The sequence below is a fragment of the Schistosoma mansoni genome, assembly GCF_000237925.1.
Source record: "Schistosoma mansoni, WGS project CABG00000000 data, chromosome 1 unplaced supercontig 0135, strain Puerto Rico, whole genome shotgun sequence".
NCBI classification, from domain to species: domain Eukaryota; kingdom Metazoa; phylum Platyhelminthes; class Trematoda; order Strigeidida; family Schistosomatidae; genus Schistosoma; species Schistosoma mansoni.
Window position 1 is genome coordinate 717,753 of NW_017385993.1, and position 22,657 is coordinate 740,409.

General features: G+C 38.0%; 1 protein-coding gene across 1 annotated transcript; it reads left to right on the forward strand.

The window, feature by feature from the left end:
- The first annotated feature begins 8,393 nt into the window (after positions 1 to 8,393).
- Smp_176080 (hypothetical protein) lies at positions 8,394 to 21,938 on the forward strand. Its single transcript, XM_018791683.1, has 7 exons — positions 8,394 to 8,489; positions 9,438 to 9,881; positions 13,077 to 13,110; positions 13,182 to 13,243; positions 15,377 to 15,473; positions 19,709 to 19,789; positions 20,985 to 21,938. The coding sequence occupies exons 1-7, from the start codon at positions 8,439 to 8,441 to the stop codon at positions 21,095 to 21,097; spliced, it is 882 nt and encodes a 293-aa protein (XP_018645198.1). The 5' UTR covers positions 8,394 to 8,438; the 3' UTR covers positions 21,098 to 21,938.
- Positions 21,939 to 22,657: the final 719 nt, after the last annotated feature.

Sequence of the window (22,657 nt, forward strand, 5' to 3'; positions counted from 1 at the left end):
ACTCACACTAAATTCGTACTGATGTTCTTTTGTCCCATCCTAACCAGTTGATGGGCAACAGGTTCAACAGATGTACGACCACTAGTAGAAGGTAGTCGATTGTGTGTTTCTTTGGACGCTTTAGGGTATTTGTAAGCGTCATTTAGCGACTGAGTATTGATAGGTCCAGTGAGTTGCCTGTCTACTTCAATTTAAAAAAAGTTAGGGAGTGGAAAGTATCTAATTCAATTACAAAGTAGGGAAGTAAGGCAATTTAGTCTATATATGTGGAGAGCCTGTGATGTCTGTGTGGGACGTGGATGTGTTCGTTTGTGCTAGATCTGTGCAGGTGAGGGCTTGATCGGTAAGTCTTACAAACGTATTTAATTTATCTGCCATGAGTATTTCAGAAGGAAGACTGTTCCATATTAATGAGCACTTGATAAGGAAGAAGTTTTCCCGAGTTTTTGATTTGTATTTTTCTATTTTGACTGTGGATATTTTGTCTCGAAGGTTGTATCCATGTGAGTCTTGGTAGAGAGCTATATTACATGTGGAATAAGTAAGGTTTTTAAGAAGTTTGAAATAAAGAATTAAGTTAGACCTAAACCTTCTTTTCCAGAGAGGTTCCAGTCCTAAGATATGGCATCTGGATCTGTAGTCAATGGGTTAGTCGTTCTTAAGTATTTTGCGAATGAAGTCTCGCTGTATTCCTTCCACCTTAATTATATCGGATAGGCGTAGGTTGGAAAATAAGAACGAGCAGTATTCGACGATGGGTCTTACCCAGGCTTTATACAGGATGATTTTAGTTTCGTTTTGGAAGAAATTACGAAGAATGAAGCCAATCAATCTCCGCGTTTGAGACGCTTTAGTTGAGACATGTTCAGAGAAGTTAAGACTGTCTGAGTAGTGTACCCCTAGGTCAGTTACTGATGTCAGTCTGGGCAGTGGGTTTTTGTTAAGTGCTAGGTTTGTTTTAAGTGACGTGTTTCCAATACATAGCCAACCGCATTTCTCTGTGTTAAGCTCTAATCCCCAGCGTTTGCACCAGTTGTCTACTTTGTTGAGTTCATGTTGGATTGTTTGCATAGTACTACGTACATCGCCAATGTCAGTTTTATAGATGACTTTTAAGTCATCAGCGTAGAGGTAGGTCTTACCTGTGGTAAAGCACTTGCATATATTGTTGATATAGATTATAAAGAGCAATGGACTCAAAACACTACCCTGCAGAACACCACTGGTTATTGGTCGAGGTGTAGATGTTGTTGAGTTAATCTTGGTTATTTGGTATCTGTTTGTGAGAAAAGACTTAATGTACCTGCCTCTAAGAATAATATGAATGTTTTGAGTAACAGTGTTTGTATACCCGGCGCTTCCGTTTTGTCATCTGCACATAAGTTGAATTCAGCTTCAGTGTTTAGGTGGCAGTGTCTATACTGCGTTGATGGTACTAAGATTATTTGTGCCGATGCATTTGGTGTCAATGTCTGAGGCATGAGATATATTCGCAATGTGGAAATCTATTCACTTGGCAGTTTGCACATGACAGTTTGGTAATAATAGGTCTTACGATCGTACAATGGGGATTGAGTGTTATGACTTGCACACTTTCTTCTGTGCGTTCCAGGTAGACGACATAAGTTTTAGGATTTGGATGCTGTAGTGAGCGTAGAAAGATACTCCCCATGTTTTTTGTGCTGACTTTGCACTCCCTCATGTACGGAGTATATTTGGCGCACGACAACGAATGCTTTTGATAAAAGATACCTTAATTATAATTTTCGAAACCTAGCCCTGCCTTTTTAGTCGAAATGAAGAGTTGTTGTTTTAAGAGCTATTTTCGAGGGGATAGTAGTGTCTAGTGAGAATTTGGTGGTAGCGTTGGATATTTCTAGTGTTTGTGAGAGCTTATGATTAGTAAAAATCTGCTCCGGTCAGAATGTATTTTTAAAACTCGACAGTCTCCCCAGTCACCGTGTGAATAGCCTGTGTGTTGAAAACGCGTGTTTGCTGTCTTGGATTTGTCTCATTTTCCAAGAAACGGTGGCAGAGCCTGGTATGTCAGATACCTGGATACTACCGACGGGAAATGACAAGTGATAATTTAAAATAAGCATGTTCAGCTAAACAGATCATGCATTTACAGTACTGTTCTCCCATATAAACAGCTTTCTACCTTAATTTGAGTTCCTTCTCAACTACTAGCATTCTTCTAAATGAAACTACAGTAAAGTGTGTTAACTTCCACTAGATTTCTAAGAAATTGTAAAACAATAGTTTGGGTCTGTGTTATTACACTTATCCATGCTAATAAAGAGAACCATTCCACATTTGTAGACTCGCTATGATTTAGTACCTAATCTGTCAGACCTTACGTGGAGGTTACATTATTACAAATATTATTAACAAACAACTTATCATATGAATGTTTTGAAGAAACCGCTTCGTTTTTCTTCGTGCAATTATGCACGAGCTTCTATGACGTTCGTACGTTTGCGGAAAAAAAAGAATAAACGGTAGTATTTGCATCAAAGTATGCGTTAAAAAAAATAAATTATTTATGTATTTGATGGTAAACCAAGAGTTTATCCAGTATGTGATAAATTCCAGTAAAAGTGGTCACTGTCTCTTCCTTGTACCCATTCTTGCCAATATATTTCCGTAATAACGTTTTTTGTGCTATACGGTCCTCAAAGCAGCCATAGTACTTTGATACGTCGATGGAATAATCCACGTTAGGTGCTGACCGCGAGGCGTGACTTCAAAGTTAGCTGGTTTGTCACACCGCTGCGGTCTAATTCTAGTAGGCCCTCGATCATTTCAACATAGATCATCTACATTTGGGATTCACAGACCTAAAAGGTGGTAACACTATTATCATTAACTTCAACCACAGGCCGTAGGAATTGAAGCAGCAGAATGGATGAAGATATATAGTTTATTTGAACACCAATGGTTACGTGGGTATTATTCAGCCAGTCAATTATTTCCGTTTTACAGATATCAACAATAATATATCGAGTTTAGAATTGAGTTGAACGTCTGAATTAGTTCCAGCTAATGACAGTCATATATCAGTCCGCATAGGTTGTAAACAGGTGGTGAACTAATTCGTTTGATTTTGGTATTCGTAATGGACCGAGGGATTATAAGAATCTTGTTCTAAATATAATTCAGCTTCTATTTGTGTCCAGTTCTGAATTATGTCCAGTTCTCAATTTGTCCTAAATCCTTAATTAATCCATTCACAACTTTCCACTTTCGTTCCGCTTTCAGAAATTTCGCCCCTTAATTGTTCGTTGTTCGAACTACACGTTCACTTTGACTATGTTTCATTCAGTCAGTCATATCCGTAATTGCGAGTGGCCGCAGGTGAATGACTGCTATCTTTGTGCATGTCGGAGGAGATGCTTTTTGATAGTTTTTTAAAAGAAGGATCAAAACTTATTTTATTTCTGAAGATACTGGCCGGGACTATTGTAGACCGTCGTGCATAGTACAATCTCAAGCCCACATGGGTTATTCTGGATTCCAGTCTTCAGTAATAAGGATAGTAGGTTGATGAACCTGTGTTAATCCTGACAGATTGCCTTCCAGTGAAGGTCCAGCTTCTTCTTGAAAATGTTCACTGATGGTGCTGATACCACTTGTTCTGGTAAAGCGTTCCAGTCATTGACCACTCGATGAGAAAAACGGGACCCCACCTTTAGTTTATTAGATCGCGGTTTCAGAACCTTCTTTCTATGACCTCGGAGATTATTAGTGCTGGAGGGAGCAGAAAGATAAGACATATTAACACCCAGATCATAATTAAAGATACGAAATGCCAGTATAAGGTCACCTCGTGTCCTACGATAAGATAAGAGGAAAAGGTTTAGACGTTTCAAACGCTCATCGTAAGGGAGTTTAGGGAGACCCTTTACTAATTTTGTCCCTACACGCTGGACACGCTCAAGCGATTTAGTATCCTTTATCAGACAAGGGCTAGCTGCTTGGATACAGTATTCTAAGTGTGGCCTTACATAGGTGGGATATAAAATTCGAAACATCTCCTCGTCAAAGCATTTAAATGCTAGGCGAAGCGACCATAGCGCACGATAACCTTTGGAAGCAACCGCACTGCAGTGCGTTGTAGTTTTTAAGTCGTGACTTATAATTACTCCTAAGTCTTTATGCGCATGAACGCGTGGCAGAGATGTACCATTAATGGTATAGTGGTAACTAATATCGTGCCCGATGTGCATGAACACGCTCTTCCTAGAATTAACTTCCAGGCCCCAATCATGAGCCCACCTAACTAATTCGTCTAAATCTGCTTGTAGATAACAACGATCAGTCTCACTTCTTATTGTTCTCCAGATTTCGACATCATCCGCAAACAATAATGTGGACGACTTAAGTAATAAAGGTAGTTCATTAATATACAGAAGGAAAAGTAAAGGGCCCAAGATGGTGCCTTGGGGTACACCACTTTTGACCGGTTTCTATTCGGATAGCGTTCCATTGACCCTCACTCTCTGTCTGCGGTCACATAAGAAGCTACCTATCCATTCCTGTATAGCACCTGTTATACCAAAGCTCGAGAGCTTTTGCATAAGACCTAAGTGTGAAACCTTATCAAACGCTTTGCTAAAATCTATGAATATCACGTCAACAGACTGGCCGTTGTCTAGGGCAGCTGTCCAATCCTCTCTCGCAATGAGTAAGTTAGTCAAGCATGAATGCTTGTTACGAAACCCATGTTGCTCGGGAGTTAACAGATTGTACGAATCAATGTGGCTCAGTAGCTTAGCCCGAATTAATTTTTCAAGTAACTTAACTACTATGCTGGTCAGGCTAACAGGCCGGTAGTTAGATACTATCCGTCTCTGACCATCCTTAAATATAGGATTGACTGTAGCGTCTTTCCAGTCTCTAGGTAGTTGAGCCTGTGAAAGGGACATGTTAGAGAGCGTCGTGAGCGGTCTTGAGATAATGTCCGCAAGCGACGACAGCAAACGTGGGTGTAACCCATCGGGGCCCGGTACCTTACAAGGTTTTAGGTTAGTTATCAAAGGAAGAACTATATCCTCTGTCACGTGTAAAGATCCTATGGCTGGTATCTCGTTGTAAATGGGACAAGTAATTGTAACACTACATATAAAGTAGACTCCACTGAAATAGTGTGCAAATGTCTCCACTTTCGCTAGATCAGATTCAGCCAATAAATCTGGGGGGATACCATCACTACGTTTCGTCCGCCTTTTAACGTACGAAAACAGTCACTTCGGACAGGTACGGCTATCGTATGCCAACTGTCGTTCGTAAGCCATGCGGGGTTTAGCTATGGTCTTTTTACATATATTCCGGATTTTTTTATATTCGCACTTAAATGATGCCTGACCTGTTGACAAGAATAAGTCCCAGAAGTGTCCCCTACGCTTCAACAGCTTCCGGGTTTCCTTATTAATCCATGGAGGGCAATATGATAACTTACGTGCTGACCATGGGATAAACGGTTGAGTTACGGATTCGAACGTAGACTTAAACCTATTCCATGCATCATCAATCGATCCATCAGCATCGACCGACCAGTCAATTGAGATAGCATAGTCCCTGATTGCCGGAATATTAGCTCTCCAGATATTAGGACGGGGTGGAGCTGATGCAAAATCTATACCATGTATCCGGAACTTAAAGGAAAGTACGACATGGTCACTATTCACCAGTGGGGGAAGATGTTGAATGTCAACGATATCTTCACAGTGGTGTGTGAGGACAAGGTCTATCAATGACGGATTATGTTCCAAGTCTATATGCGTCGGCTTAACGATACATTGTACAAGTGCACATTGAATAATTGATGACAGAAGGACGCTATCGAAACCCCCACATGGAGCTCTGAGCTCTATCCAGTTTATATGGGGTGCATTGAAATCTCCAACGATGAGACAACATTCTGCTTTACTCCAAGAACAGACGTGTTTTAGGATAAAGTCGTCAGCGAGACAACACGGACTACGATATATTCCTCCTATCGTCACTAACCCGTTTCTAGACCTAATTGTACAACATACTACCTCACACGTACCACTTACATGCGCCTCCGATACGATCGAGTTAATGCGGAAGTGGTCCCTAATATATAATATTATGCCTCCTCCCTTGCGACTTCTAACTCTATCACTTCTGACACAGATGTAGCCTGAAATGACTGGAGAACAGTCTATATCTACAGTGAGCCAAGTTTCGGTGATAACAATTATATCCGGATTTAAGTCGTCTACCATCAAACTTAGTTCAGACATCTTATTCCGAAGACTACGGGCATTCGTGCAACACACATTTCCAAGACCTGACTACCCGAAAACCCTTAATCGTAAGGTTCGCTTCACCATTTAGCTTTCGAGTTTTTAACTCTGTTAGGGCATTCTTCCACTTGATCCGATCCTCAAGTGGCCAGTCTGGTCGAATACGAATAGTTGAGTCCCGAATTTCATGTGCGTTATTCAGTACTACGTCTCTTTCCTCAAAATTACCGAGTACTAATTTAAGGATCCTTCTCTGTTGGGTTTCGCCTCCAACATATTTACCGAGTCTGATGACTTTCGAGATATGTACCCCTGGGACCTCATCGGGCAGTACATTTCTGATGAGAGATCCCACTAACTGCAGGTCGTGGGCATGTCTCTTAGTGGGATCAGTGTCTTTCGATTCTTCCAAATTCCAAATGATTACATTAGGGACCTGTTTAACTTCCTTAAAAGTCGTGTTCACGGGTTCCGACCGTGATGTCAGATCCTGCCGGTTAGCTACCGGCTTCTTACTGTTAGCTTTCTTTATAACAGTGTCGTGTGAGTCGAGCGAGTGACTCACAACATTTGGTGAAGCCAAACTGTTCCCATCCACAACAGTGCTAAATATTTTCTTACATTTGGACTTAAGCGGAGTTGCCTGGTGCGCAGGACGTGAGTCCAACAAGGTTTAGTCGACTATACGCGCGCTTTCTTTGGGTATTTTTCCTTCTCTTTTACGTTTCCGCGTAATCCATTTCCCACTAGTCTCAACATCCAGATTGGAACTACTCTGGACGATAGTGGTTCTAGCTGGGTCATCCGTCGCTGCTAAAGCAACTTGTCCCTCAATACCTAATGGCATGTCTTTCATTAGTTGTATCGGAGTAGAAATTTCTGTTTCGTGTTACAAAATTGGGTGTCTGGTACCTGCCATGGCAGCATTTACGACACTGATACAATCTTCGTTATCAGTATCCATGTTGCCGGCACGGCCAACGTCGACCTTTTTAGCTAACGCTAGAAGGCTAATGGCTTGCTGAATGAGTAATGTTTTGCTTGAACAACAAAACATACAGAGCCAATGAGAACTGGGTTTCGAACACCTTTTATAGACAGTAGGGCTTAAGCGGGTGCACATTTTGTGAAACCACTTCTTACATTCGTCTCATTGCATCCCTTCTTCCACGGGGAATAAGCAATATGGCTGTCCACACTTGTGTGCAGAGCCGACCATCTTAGAATGATGTAAAATGATAGGCAAGGTAGATATGTATGACAAATCACAACCTTGATCAAATAATCAAGCCACAGTCGACCAAGAATGCTTTGATGCAGTAAATACACAAAAGCAGGATCAAAACACACAAATACAATGTCACGTTAACTGAAATAAATTCAATTAAAGTGTAAACGGTAGTTTTGATACGTAATTTACGATCAAAACAGTGAATTTAACTCAACGAGAAACAATACCACTGTCCTTTTAAATAGCGCGCGAAGCTGGCAGATAGACCAATTTATTCATTTTTCTCGGGTCGCATTTTGGCTTTCTTAATTTTTCGTCAATCAACCATGACAATTTTTATGTGAGCGTATGTGTGCGCACTTCTTATCCTACTCATCACATCTCTGTAACTTGTTTGACCATAAATATTGAGTTACGCTTGATCAAATCAAGTTGGCTCATATGCCTTCCTTGATTCATTTCGCTGCGCTCTGTCCTCTTCGTTTCTTTCGCTTAGTTTCCCTAATTGTCTGTTGAGATCAACGAATGTGTGAAATATGTGTATTCCTAGTCCATTCCAGTATTTGACTTATTTAATTCCGTTGTTCACTAACACGTTTTAAGTCGATGATTACTTACGAGGGTAGCCTAGATGTATACTTCGATAACAATCAGCGTACAACCTAAATGGGGTCAGATACAGGGTCATTGAAATACGTAATTTTTTGGTCATCTCTCCTCTCATCAGCTCTTATACTGTCTGGGTAACAGGTTTATCCTTTAGTTTTGAGCGACTGAATCCAAAGTTATTCCTCTTAGTAGTTAAAGAATTTATCTTGAAACACGTATCTTTACCACAAGAAACAAATAATTGATCTTTCTGAAAATGTTTGGCATTGCCTTCTTTTGTTTTAGTTGGTTTTAAATGTGGTGAAAAGTTCGAATTTTTCAAGATGGGTTCTGAAGATAATGTCAAGAACTTTGAGAAGATCGCAGTAGACCCAGTATGTTTGGCAAATATCCATAATAATAGCTGTATGTAAATGTGGTTTATCTTGTGTTTAAAAACGGTCATTAGTGGTCCATGTGAACCATTTAGTCCAATACTTTAGCCTTATAATTTTGGTATCTACATAGAGATCCGTCCCTTATGTCTTCGGGAACTTAAAGAGAATTGTTCATAACAAAAACTAACGCTTCATCTAAGCAATCCCAAGTTTTGGAAGTTGCTGGGCTGGTTGTTCTTGCGTTTATGAAAGATTACTTGCAATATAACTCATTTTCCTACCAGTTGACTTTCATCACATGTATTATTTCAATTTTCATGTCCTGAACCATTTTTCACAGACAACCCCTTTGCAGCGCTTGACGCGTTTCGTTAAGCTTGCTATTGAGTGTCCTGTTGCTTCCTGGTCGTCCATATTGGACAGCTTACAATTAAATAGGACCTTAAGAAAAGCTGTTGCAAACGACTCGTACTTTTCCGTTTCTACATGTTAAAGAAAGTCTCTCGCTCTAGTTTGAAAACCTACTGGAAGTATCTTGTGTACTGCAAACACCAGGATTAACATACAACACTCGATATGTATTAGTTCCTGAATGCTGAAGATGAGCAACAATATATATATATATATATATATATATATATTTGAATTTTCGAATTTGTTTAGTGTTAGGACCATTCTCGGAATTATTGAACATACGTACTTTCCAAACACTTCATATTTCTTAAATAAACTTGTGGACAAGCACTTCGCGAATACAAGACAATGAATATTTTATACGAGAGAGTCGTTCTTAGATTCACTCTGCTTCTGGGACAAAACAAGTATCTTTTAAGTAGTGATTACACAGTTGTCACCATCCCGTTTTTCGTTGAATTCTTTTCAAAAGGTTCTCTGATATGTTTCTGGTTTTTCAGTAATAACATCCTTAATTTCCCTTGAATTTAGCTGGAGCCTCTTGTTCTTCGTCCACCTGTTGGGTCAGAAGTTTATGGATCACCTCCATCAAGACGTACTAGTCGTAGCCGTCCTTTCATATTGGGTTCATTATTCGTCTTGTTCACTTTGCTAATGATTGCTAGTGTATTTCTGCTGCTATACATCCTTGGTTATAGACCGTTAACTTCACTTAACCATAAAGGAAATGCACACAGATCAATTTGTCGCATTCGTATTCCATTTTTAAAAATAGATCCTGTAGAATCTATCACGACAGATGACAATTTCCTTAATGTTACACTATCTGAAGTACCTTACTACAATGTGATCCGTATCTTACATCTGTTCTCTGAGGGCTTGACAGTGATTAGGACAAATAAGCATTGTTACATCAGACCGTTGAGAGCTGAGTTGAGAGGATCTGGAATCGAAGATTATCTGCGTCGACTAAATGTAAGTTTCTCCTAATTTTTGTGAAGTTGAAGTAATTTTGTATGTTTTATACCGACCAAACTACTCTTTAACACTGCTATTCATCCTCTTAGACTACGGTAGACGAAGTGCGTTTCAGGCCACGAGTTAATACTTATGCTAATTACCCATTCAACTTCATTTCTGTTTCTGTAAGAGTAGAAGTTCAACACTCACCAAAATATACCAACAAAACCTCGAAACAATCATGATATACTGGAAGTAATATATTTCCTCGAAATGACCTAAAATACATCGCAGACTACGGTGGGATATAACAGTTAAAAACCCCAAATGTTTGGTTTTACGTTACGAAATTCTGAACTTCAACTTGAAGGCCGACGTCCGGTTTGATACTTTCGTGCGCTGCGCTGGTGATTCGCTACTCCAACTTCAATACTATGGTTAAAACTATTTCGGTCCTCTTCTTTACCCTGCTCTCATTAACTTGAGTACAAACATCAGTTTAGCAGATGAAGCTTTTTGGCGTTAGTCACTATAATCAATCTAAGTACATTAAACTTATCGATTGTATATCGATAAAAACTGATTAGGATATTTAGACTGAGTATTTGTCATTAACAAAAGTCATCGTAAAAATAAATTGAAATTTCATAAAGTGTTCATGCTGAATTGTTTACTGTAACAGAATGTCGACCTAATCCACTTAGATTTGTCATTTGAGATCGCACATCCCCAATACAGTTATTAGAGAAAGAACTTTCAAAATTGTATGTCTATGGTTCTGTGTAAATACTAGAATTGTTTATTTATGAAAAGGAATAAGCCAATGATCGTTCATTCCCTAAAACAATTCCACAGATCTTCAGTAAATTATGAGAAACATGGAAAATAATTTACAGTTTCATTACACTATAGGGACGGAATGTAGGTCTAAATTCGAAACAGACTACTACAACAATCAGTCGGTTATTCGCTTCAGTTCGGGCACCTGGGCAGTATCACAGCCCTCAAGCAAATCGGATGAGATTTGTATGGCGCATATGTATCTGGTGCTTCCTTGTACCAATATTTATGTGTTTAAATAAATAAATAAATAATACGACATACTTTCCGTTACTTCAAGGCATGGTTATCATGACAGAAAAATCACCCCTATCTCTAAAAGTTTTTGAAGCTTGCAGGTCGTCGGGCATTATCTGTTATCGAGCATTATTAGTCATTATTATTACTATTATCGTTATTATTATTATTTATCATTATTATTAACATCTAGCCTCTAACCAGAATAGTTACTCTTAAGTTACTGTTTTACGTAAGATAATAATGTAGCAAAGGGAAGTAACCAATTGTTTAACCTTTTTGATTGTTGTTTAATATGTAAAGTTGCACTTTGTCCTGAAGTTCAGTAAATCATTAAGATCAATTCTTGTCAACAATCATCACATCATTTTATATTGTCTACTACTCAGAATTCTTTCACTTAATCAAAACAATATCAATCGCATGCCTACAACCTCAGACTTTAAATTTACTAAAAAAATATACTAGATTACTTGTAGAACTTAGATGCTAGTAAATGCCAGTGTGTCGTTGGAAAGCTTGCTGATGCGTTCGTGCACCAAGCAAATATTTCGCAACCCAGGCTTTAATACAGTGAACTAGGATCATCTGTTTTCTTCTACTATATTCTGCTAACTACTGTAAGAAGTTTGCTTCCGTTGTACAAGCTTTATAGACCATGCTCCCAGTAGAATCGAAAATTTACATACATTAATCTGTTACATATTGGTTACATTGATTCGAATTTACAAACTGATTAATTGTCACTTGATACATCTTAGTAAAATTAAATTGATAGTTCACAAAGTATTGTAACGAGATGTGTTAACAGTTGACCTCACATTTATCTTAAGTCGATATTGATTTCATTTCTCATAAGTTTTATTTGAGGATCTCACATTCGCAACCATTGCACAGAATCTTAAACTGTACTGGGGAACTGTCATCAGAATTAATAACATCAATTGGTGTTCGTTAGGGCTATCCACTTTACTTATTTTTATTTAGTTTTGTCATGGACATTGTCCACCGAGTGAGTGGTCCTGAGGTTAGATGCAAGGATGATAAGTCAGTTGATAATGTTGCAAATCATTATCCATCAAGGGGGTTGTGATATGTATTAAGTTGTGCTCAACAGCTGTATACCTCGATGTGGGATATTGGATGGTGTAGAAGTGGATTAGAAAAAAAGCCAGAGTTATCTAAGATAAACACGGTATCAGTCCGTGAGGTCATCAAAAGTTGAACTGAGCTATGTAGGTAGGTACAGTCTACTCGGTCGGTGTACATACGATTATCTTCAATTACTAGAAAATTTGGACGACGTAACTCCGAGTTTTTCACAATGCACTCATTCACTCCTTATCTTTTTATAGGTCCTGAGTTTCGGAATTTCTCCAAGCTCTTTTGTTTCGTGGATTCATATTTATCTCGAATAATATGGTCTATATTTAATATTTTTCACCACAAATATTATTACTACTTCTATTCTAGCACCTCACTGTACCGATGTGGTATAGCAACTTTAACAGGTGCTAAAATATGTCAGGTCCAACGTTGGGTGTGACTAACTGACTAACAGTAAATCAACATACATACTGATATAAATGGAATGTACAGATCACTAATAAAAGCTTCAAACAGCTTCAAAATTATAAATGGGAAGATTAAAGCAATCAGTCACAATGTATATGCATCCAGTAGCAGGACAGCTGCTTATAAAAAGTTGATAATTGTTAAAGCTAATTTCTCTTTAAAGTTTGTAAATGTTCTGCCTGGAAATGATTTATATCAAGCCACCATATAGTATAATTATTACACTTAATCAAGAGTTCTGCCTACTTAATTGGTCATTTGTTGTCAAAGAGAAAACCATCACCCGGTGTTAACAGACGATATAACACAGTTGTGTTTTTCCTAAATCATATAGGATTGGTAATTGCGATATTCTTCACTAATTTGAGAAAGGATGACAGAAATTATTCGTTATAAATTACTCTCTGTTTTTAATGTGTCTCATCTTGCTTAGCTAACAGCAATTTGATCGAATACCGGTAATAAAACGTGTGATTTTAATCCAGTTTATCCCTATACTTAACATCTATTTTCTTTCAACTTCAAATTTGTGCAATTAGGATGGAAATGATCTTAAAGATTCAGTGGAAGGTTATCCTGTCACCGAGCCTTGGTATATAGATAGAGATCCATATAATACTATTCATAATTCGTTGATTATGTCATGGTGTGCTGGTGTGCCAGCCTTTCGTTTAGTCTCAACAAGACCTCCAATAAGTGGATATAAAGGAGATATAATGCCTGCTGTAAGTTTTTTTCTAAATTGAAAATGTTCGTTGTATGTAGATATTATTATTATTATTATTATTATTATTATTATTATTATTATTATTATCTGAGACCATTCAATGCAAATACGAGATTTTGAGTTAGCTAGGAAGAAAAGAAAACAAGGAATTAAGTGTGGTATATATATTTGAATTCATCTACTGTTCATAAGTAACACGGTAAGTTCGGACATGGTAATAGCCTTTGGACCCTAATTTTTACTAATATCGAGGGATGTTTTAAATCATTTAAATGTTTACAAATCTTAATCCCACTTAGAAATTTGTTACTCAAGAACGAATTCCTATGCAAAAAATATACACATAAGCAGCAACCAGACTACAGTAATCTTTGAAACGATGTCTCTATTGGATACGATCATAAAAAACCATGATCAAACATCACGGCAGGCATCATATTGCATTTGCCGGGAATTATGGATATAAAGTATGTTTCCTTTCAAACGAAAGGGTTGCACAACCCCGATCTTTGTGAACCAGATGTACGTGCTGTTATGTAACGTGGATTGTACTATTTGGTAGGTTGCTTTGTGAATTCCAATTTATGCAAGGTGGTCGGTTCCACACAACTTTCACCGATGCTAGAGCGTATGTCTAGAGACGTAGTCATGCTGCATCTCCGAAAAAACATTAATACAGATAAGTATTGCAGTTGTATTTTCTTCTCAGGTTCTCAAAAGTACCATACATGCTTATAATACTTTTGAACACAAATCGTCGGCATGCTATGTGCTATTTTAGCAACCTTTATATTATAATACAAGAATATGTTAATTTCTCTAGAGTTACAGAGTTTCTTCGGGGTTATTTCTATGATATCATCAACGGTAAGTAGGAAAAAGTGGTTGACGATTATCCATGTACTTAGCTATTTTGTTTGATAAGTTGCTCACTTGATGGGAAAATGTAAACCAAATGTCACCGATCACTAAGAAGGTTGACAGGTGTATCGCTTCTTCTAAAGCTTACATTTGAGCTGTGATCATACCTCACTGTGAGGATTTGTGTGTGTCAGCGCCTTGGTAAAAGCTGGGAAATCACAACAGGTAAATCTCTCCGAGCGTAGCTGGGAAATGGAAATGTCGAGGGTGTACTCATAAAAACTCGTCAGGCGCTTGAAGTATATTTTCATTCATTTCCTATCCACTTCCAGCGTCTTTTCCTAATTTCCTCTTCAACTGGAAGCTGGTTTGTTCTCTCGCACAGTCAGTGGGCTGTTACTGACGGCTTCCGGCCAGTGGATAGTGAGTATCTTGTGTAGACATTTGTCTGTAAATACTTCTGTCACTTTGATGATGGTTGTGGTAGTTCTCCAAGTTTCATCTCCGTACAGTAGAACTGTCTTGACGTTCGTATTGAAGATTGTGGCTTTGACATTGGTTGATAGTCTTTTTGAGTTTTGTATGTTCTTCAACTGTAGGGATGTGGCCCTTGCTTTGCCAATCATTGCCATTGTGTCTGCATCAGACCCTCCTTGTACATCGATGGTGCTGCTAACCAGGTACGTGAAAGACTCAACATGTTCCAAAAATTGTCCATCAAATGTGATTGGGTTGGTGTTCTCCATGTTTGTATTTAAGGATCTTGATTTTTCCCTTGTGTATGTTGAGACCTACTGATGCATAGGCTTCTGCTAAACAGGTTGTCTTGACCTGCATTTGCTAGTGTGTATGGGATAGAAGGACTAGGTGATCTGCGAAGTCGAAATCGTCTAGTCGCATTCAAGTTGTTCATTGTATTCCGTGTTTCCCGTCAGATGTGGAGGTCTTCATAATCCAGCCAACCACCAGAAGAAAGAGAAAAGGTGAGAGTAAGTAGACTTGTCTGATACCGGTCCTATAACAGTAGTATGGAATAAATATCAAACTGCCATTTGTTGGTTCATCATGATCCGTTTTTCAGGATATTAAAGATTGTGCAGTTTACCAGTCATGGTTCGAAATCAAAGCTGGCGGTAATCCATGGGTTAGGTTTATGTTGTATTTCATGAAGAAGAATACGGACGATCTTCATCAAACAGAACCTACCTCTATTGTTTTCCTTCTCAATTTTCCTCAAATTCATCATTTTTATATCATTTTTACTATTTAGATGCCAGATGAATCATTGAAACCGGGCAATCCAGATCCATTCGTGGGTGATTATGATAACAGTGATCAGGCGGATATTCTGCGTATCCTTCTGCCTGGTTAGTCTTTGAATATAAAATCCTCATTATTTTTTCTGAATTATTACTTATTGACTCTCTTATGTTGATCCTTCATATCTCTTAACTAGATTAAATCAACAAACGTCCACTTTTATCTCGCCTTTTTTGTAAACACCCTCACCATATAAAAGCAGTGAGTAGGACTTCCCTAGAAGAGACTATAAACCCTCAGCCATACGACAACATTGGGAGACAGAAGATTGGTTCTGTACCGAATATCGTATCAGGGTACTTGAAGACAAGAACTAGATAAAGAATATACATATGTAATGCTTGTTTTATTCAACTCTTGTAACTCATTTTCCATACACAGATTTCTGTACTTTGTCTCTAAGATACTTTCACTACAACATCCGGTGATACTGTAGTGAACAAAACACTGGTTGGGGACAATCGAATGTATTTAAGCAAAAATTACAGACTATCTCAGTAAATTCTGATAACCAAACAATGAACAGTCAATTTGCAAATTAACAACCAATTGTTTCAATCTTCTCTGTTTCTTCTCTAATTTCATTGCTCATGCATTTTCCAAACGATTGCGCTTCATTTCAGTTCTTTGCACATCGGTCTTCTGGCAAAATACATTCTATGTCTGACCAACACCATATACTACTTATATAGATATAAGTAGACCACACCACACTCGTCCCCCCTCTAAAGCATTCGACCATGCGGTGGTTCTGCTCGCCAAGCCGCAATCTTCTTCCACTGCAGTCTGTGCCAAACTCTCCGTCAGAATGTCGAGTCTGCGGCGCGCTGACCTCCATAGCTCCGTCGACCTGCCGGGGCACCAACATCCGCATCCACCCGGCACCTGGGACGTTCAACACCCGTACTCCACCGGCCTGCTGAGCCATCTACATCCGATGTCCGCCCAGCAGCCGCACGTCCCACTGCTCCTCTCCGTCGACAGCACCCGCTACAGCCAACGCCGCCCCGCCAGAACACTCCACTCGACGCCACCACTCCGCACCAGACTGCCCCAACTAGCACCTCAACTCCAGACCCGCAGCGGCGTCCGCAGAACAGCACCCTTCCTCCTTCTGGTTGGCAGCGACACCAAATGTAGTGAACAAAACACTGGTTGGGGACAATCGAATGTATTTAAGCAAAAATTACAGACTATCTCAGTAAATTCTGATAACCAAACAATGAACAGTCAATTTGCAAATTAACAACCAATTGTTTCAATCTTCTCTGTTTCTTCTCTAATTTCATTGCTCATGCATTTTCCAAACGATTGCGCTTCATTTCAGTTCTTTGCACATCGGTCTTCTGGCAAAATACATTCTATGTCTGACCAACACCATATACTACTTATATAGATATAAGTAGACCACACCACAATACTACTCGTCTTAGACCTGATTCATCAACAGTTGAATCCTAGATATCCTAATCACTTAGTTACTGCACCAACTTAAAAAGAACAATAACAACAACAACAACTTAATCGATGCTCTACAGTGAAAACAAATAACAATTCTATCTAGTTGTGATATCAGGCATTGTTAAAACATTTTGTATGATTAACTTTCTAATAGTGTATAAACATTAGTGTTTATTAATAATTAATGTTTATACACACTATTACAAGTTAATTATACAAAATGTTTTGACAACGTCTATGAATCATCCGGTGTTGATCTTGTTGTGCCTAATGAATGAGGTATGGCAACTTGGACCGATGCATAAATATGCTTGGTCGTCCTACGTTGTAGCTGACTGACTGTATAAACATTAGAGATTATTGAAATGTGAATGTTTACAGACAAAAATATTTTATATTCAATCTAATACTGGTAATTTTATCTTTATTACCTAGTTCTACTTAGTTATTATGAAGTCTATTCCTCATTATTTCAATGTTATTGCATAATAACAATTCGTGTAAATATTTTTATTCATTAATAAACATTAACTAACAATGATTACTTTAATTATTCCATATAATTATGAATAATGATCAGAAGGGGTTTTATGGAGATTTCAGTATTTTTCATAATTGAAATCATGAGTCAGTTGAAGTTAGACCACCATGGAAAACCTGGACTGATAGGTCGCGGGTTCGAATCTCGCGAGTGCGGGATCGTGGATGCGCACTGTTGAGGAGTCCCACAATGGGACGAGACGGCCGTTCAGTGCTTCCAGGTTTTCCATGGTGGTCTAGCTTCAATTGACTCATGATCTCAACTATTGAAATTACTAAAATCTCCATACAAAAAACCCTTCTGATAAAAATCATGGTTTAATTGTATTCATTTTTTATGGATGTACTAATTATAGAGTGGAGATAATTTGTAATAAATCATTTCTGCTTCGGTTTGGGCACCTGGGTAGTATCACAGCCCTCATACAAATCACATAAGATTTATGTGGCGCATATGTATCTGGTCCCGACCGTTGCTGCTACCTTGACGTGGTGGTCGGGCTTGCCTATCGTGATGAACCAATCGAGCTATACTGGCTGGAACAATCGTTCCTCAAGGTCCTACCATGCCAGACTGGTCGGTTGAAGAGCGGTAAGACTAAAAGCAGCAATCCCAAGCTCCGAAGGCGAAGTCGTACTGCCGACTGTACAGAGGTGTGACGGTAGTAAGGTGTTTCCTTCAGACAACCAGCATGACAGTGGTGCTGCCTTCCCACAAGGAGGGGTGGGGTTAGAAAAGGTCGACTCTAAAAATGCACACCTCACCTTATCCCACGGATATCCGTCTCCGGCGGTAAGGTCCTTTGAAAAACGGAGCTAACACAAAACTACCCACAAAAAGGTCGTGTGTGACTGACCTCAAGCGGTTGTCCCTTAAGCACTGTGGTCACGCTCCCAAGTCGTTAAGACCAACACTAATCCAACTTCTTTTTCAGATCCCTCAAGAAACACCCTTCCACGATGTGGGCAGCTGGGAAGTGATATTAACCCTCATACTCGTAACTGTACACGAGACCAAGTTGGTCACTTTCAAATCCTGCGTATACTGAGGTTTATTGAAGCCTTATCCATACGAAAATTCAAACCCCCTTTTGTTTATTCAAAAACAGTTTGTTCTCTCCTTAAACCTACCCTGGTAATATTATTAGCTTATTAACCAGAGTGATTAGGTGTCAAATTGTTTTCATATTATTTTATCATTATTATTATTCTTGTCTACTCTTACCCCCCATTTCCAGTATAGTTGACCTTTTATTTTTATATATAAATGTTCTTAACATGTATATTGTAAGTGATCAGATTGTTCAAAATGTATTGAGCTAATATATCAAATAAGAACGGAGCTAACACAAAAACTACCCACAAAAAAGTCGTGTGTGACCGACCTCAAGCAGTTGTCTCTTGGGCACTGCGGTCACGCTCTCAGGTCATTAAGACCACTTCTAACCCGATTTCCTTTCCAGGTACCTCTAGAAGAACCCTTCCACGGTGTGGGCAACGGGGAAGTGATAACTGTCCTCATACCTCTAACAGCACTCAAGATATGCATCTGGTGCCCCTTTGTACCAATATTTATGTGTTCAAATAAATAAATCATTATGAATCTGCATAGTGATTTATATTTTATTTGTTTTGTTTTTAATTGAATTGATATTCAAGTTTGTGAACAAAATATTACTTATTTCCCAGTTTATATTTCATACTCCTTAATAATGATGTGGGGTTAAGATAGTGATATTATTTTCATGATTAAAGTATGATTCATGAAACCTGGCCTCTCCGAGTTGAGGATGTTAGACGTCTCTCTGTGTTCGATCATCGTTGTCTCCAAAGGACTGCTGACATCCAGGGGCAACACTATGTTAGTAATGCAGAGGTCCGGCATCGTGTGTTCGGGCGCAGAGACGATAATTCGATTGGTGTCACCATCTTGAAACACCGACTTCGGTGGCTTGGACATGTTTTACGAATGTCGTCCCAGAGAATTCCATGTCGTGCATTATTTGCCGACTCTGGGACTGGTTGGAAAAAGCGGAGAGGTGGTCAGTGTATGACATGGTGTCGTGGTATGAAAGAAAGCTGCAAAGGGCTAGCTTAAATAATGATGTGGGGTTAAGGTAGTGATATTATTTTCATGATCAAAGTATGATACATATACACCATTTGGTTGATGAGATTTTATACGATTTCCTTTTTATTAATTCAGTTTATTTTCCTACTTTATTGAATCACCCCTATCAAATTAGACTAATTTGTGTTTTCTTTCTAATAACAACATTAGATCGTGAAAATATTCGTCGAGTACGTAGTGTAGACATGGCCCCAGAGATGCAAGATAAATCAAGAAAGTTAACGAAATCAAGTTAGCGATCTTTTTATTCTTTATTTATTTGAACACATAAATATTGGTAAAAATGGGAACTGAATATATATGCACCACACAAATCTGTGTGAGGGTTATGATACTGGCCACGTGCCCAGACCGAAGTAGGTGGTTTTCTTAGGGAGCCACACCCCAAGCCTTTAACCTAAAGGTCTGATCCACAAGGCAGTCGAGCATCGTAAGGAGATGCAGTCCCATGTTAGCCGGCGACCAACGATTGATTCATACGCCATTTGTTTCTTCAGGATACTGGAGCCCATGTGGAGCATTGGTTTGGAATCGGGGTTTTCCAACTCCCCTAGGTGGACTTTCTGTGTCCACTAATGCGGTTAAAGCACCAGACATTCGCTTTCCGTCTTCTCACTCTCGTAAACAACACCCCCGCCACAAGAAGGCAGTGAGTAAGACTTCCCTGGCAGAGGCTATATACGCGTGGCCACTTGAGAGAATTTCGAGAGGGAGAGCGGACTCTTCCCACTCTCGGCCGTACCAGGGCATTTGGGATTAGATAGTTATTTGTACCAGTTTTTACTAATAGAGGCCGTTGCTTCTACTTGGGAGTATTGTTTTTTCTCTCGAAATAATAATGACGTGATCACAATACTCTAAGCCCAATCAAAATTAGTTATTTGTTTGTTAAACACACGTTATGTTGGTTGCTTTTCGATGTTTCAGCATATATGACAAAATAAAGTGTTCACCTACGGCAATTCCTAGTTACAAGCACTCGGGATTCTTTTCATACATACGGAATCCAATGAGAACTCAATAGATCCGGTGACTAATACAACACTTCTGTAATAATCTTCAATATGATGGAAGAGAGAAGAAAGTGATAAGGTCAGGAAAACTTGATATTTACAGGGACAAGTTTAAACTAGAATAACTTTCGGTATATAGTAGCAAGACGTGACCTTGTGACAAGTAAAACTAGTAAAATAGAACTGAGTAACCAATCAATTAACAACAAAGGTCAGTGGGAAAATACAAATGAGAAGAAAGTAATTGTAATCACTCTTTGATGTAAAAAAAAATCGGGTAACATGCTTAGCACAGGATGTATCACCCATAAAATCAATTCATGTAATTTACTTTAAGTTTAAAGTTTATTTCGGTTGTGTCATATAATATCACGGGTTCTCTATGTTTTTCATTTTACTTATTATCGTTTCAGATATTTCTAAATGTGAAATTGTAGATGTTCTTTTAGAAGATGCTACAATTACATCAACACATGATAATCATCCTGTACCAATACTTCGTGATGTAATCATGTCATGTTCATAAATAATCTAATCAAGACAAAAAAAAGCCATGTTTAACCTTTTTGAAAATCAATCTGCTTTTTTAACAATTAATGACTTAAAACATTTTTCTTCTCTCCTCGTACTATAATAATATTCATTGCTTATCTTTCAATTTGACAATGACATGATGATCACAATTTTGATTTCGATTATGTTGTAATCATGAACTGCATTTTTTTTTAATGCTGGGTAGTCATTATTCGATTGGTTACTGATGATATTGTTCGATTGATCGTTTATATTCGTATAATAATAATAATAATAATAACCATACATACATTCATTAGTAATATTATTATTATTATTATTATTAATAGTTTTTAATTATGCTACTTATTAGTGTTATTCATCGACATACATTTGCATTTCTAATCATACTTATTCATTTCATTATTTCTTTAATGGTATTTTTTTTGTTTTAAAATAGTCACTCACTCACTCACTCACTATATATACCCTAATCATTCATGGTAAACATTAATGATGATTATTATTGTTGTTTTAATCAAGTACAATAACAAATTTAATTCGTAATTGTGTATTAGTAATTGACTACTGATATTATCACATTATAAGTAGTAGCATAATTAATGTATAACTTGTATTTCATAACTGTTCAAATTTCTATCATTAATATTCATTATGTCGGGGAAAAAAAGTAATGTACAACTATACATTATTGACGTAATTTATATCATAAAACAAACGTTTATTTCAATGGTATAGCGTGAAATTGTTGTTGTCTTTATATCTTAAATTTCATACATTATGACAGTTTACTCAACAACAACAACAAGTCCGAACAATAATAATAATAGTCTAAAGTGTCAGTTTTGAAGTTAAATTTATCAATGTAATCAGTAATTTCTAAATAATAGTTAAAAATTTTAGCTATTAAATAAATGTAACTTGTAGGTTGAAAAAAAGCTAGGGGCGGTCAGACCAAAACATAGCGCAAATCCATGAATTCACTGACAATTGGACTGAGCCATGTTGGTAGGTGTAGACTACCTGGTTGGGATCAGCGAGATGATAGCAATCGATGGTTTAAAGACCTTGAATGATATGGCTCAAAATCGTTTGCAATGGTGAAGGTGCATTCACTCGTTGTGATCTGCTAAATTCTAATCTTCTGAATTCTTCAGCTCCCTTTCTTTTTTATCTCTTTCCACATTTATCTTACTGGATTATACTCCTTCAAAAACATCTTCAAACCCTAATCTTTCGGATTACTGCTTATACTCTTACTACTTCTACCACTATGAGATTTGAATCGACATTGTGCCAATGTGGTATGGTAACTCGAACTGATGTACGTATGCACGAAGTTCTACGTTGTGACTGACTTACACTGCTTCATTACACTCTGGTTTCTGGAAATGTAGCAATCGTACAATTGATGAAGCATCTATTCAGTAGCTTATGATCATTTATCTGTCAATTAAGCTTCTTACGATTCCAATAAGAAACATAATGTATTCCTTTATTGGAACAACTCGAGAGAATGCATAGTCTAAGTAAGTATCGTTGATTTATTGGT

Coding starts and splice junctions, on each gene's coding strand:
- Smp_176080 (XM_018791683.1), top strand. CDS start 8,439: ATGGGTTCTGAAGATAATGTCAAGAACTTTGAGAAGATCGCAGTAGAC. Junction 8,490..9,437: donor AGAAGATCGCAGTAGACCCA/GTATGTTTGGCA, acceptor CCTTGAATTTAG/CTGGAGCCTCTTGTTCTTCG. Junction 13,244..15,376: donor AAGGAGATATAATGCCTGCT/GTAAGTTTTTTT, acceptor TTTACTATTTAG/ATGCCAGATGAATCATTGAA.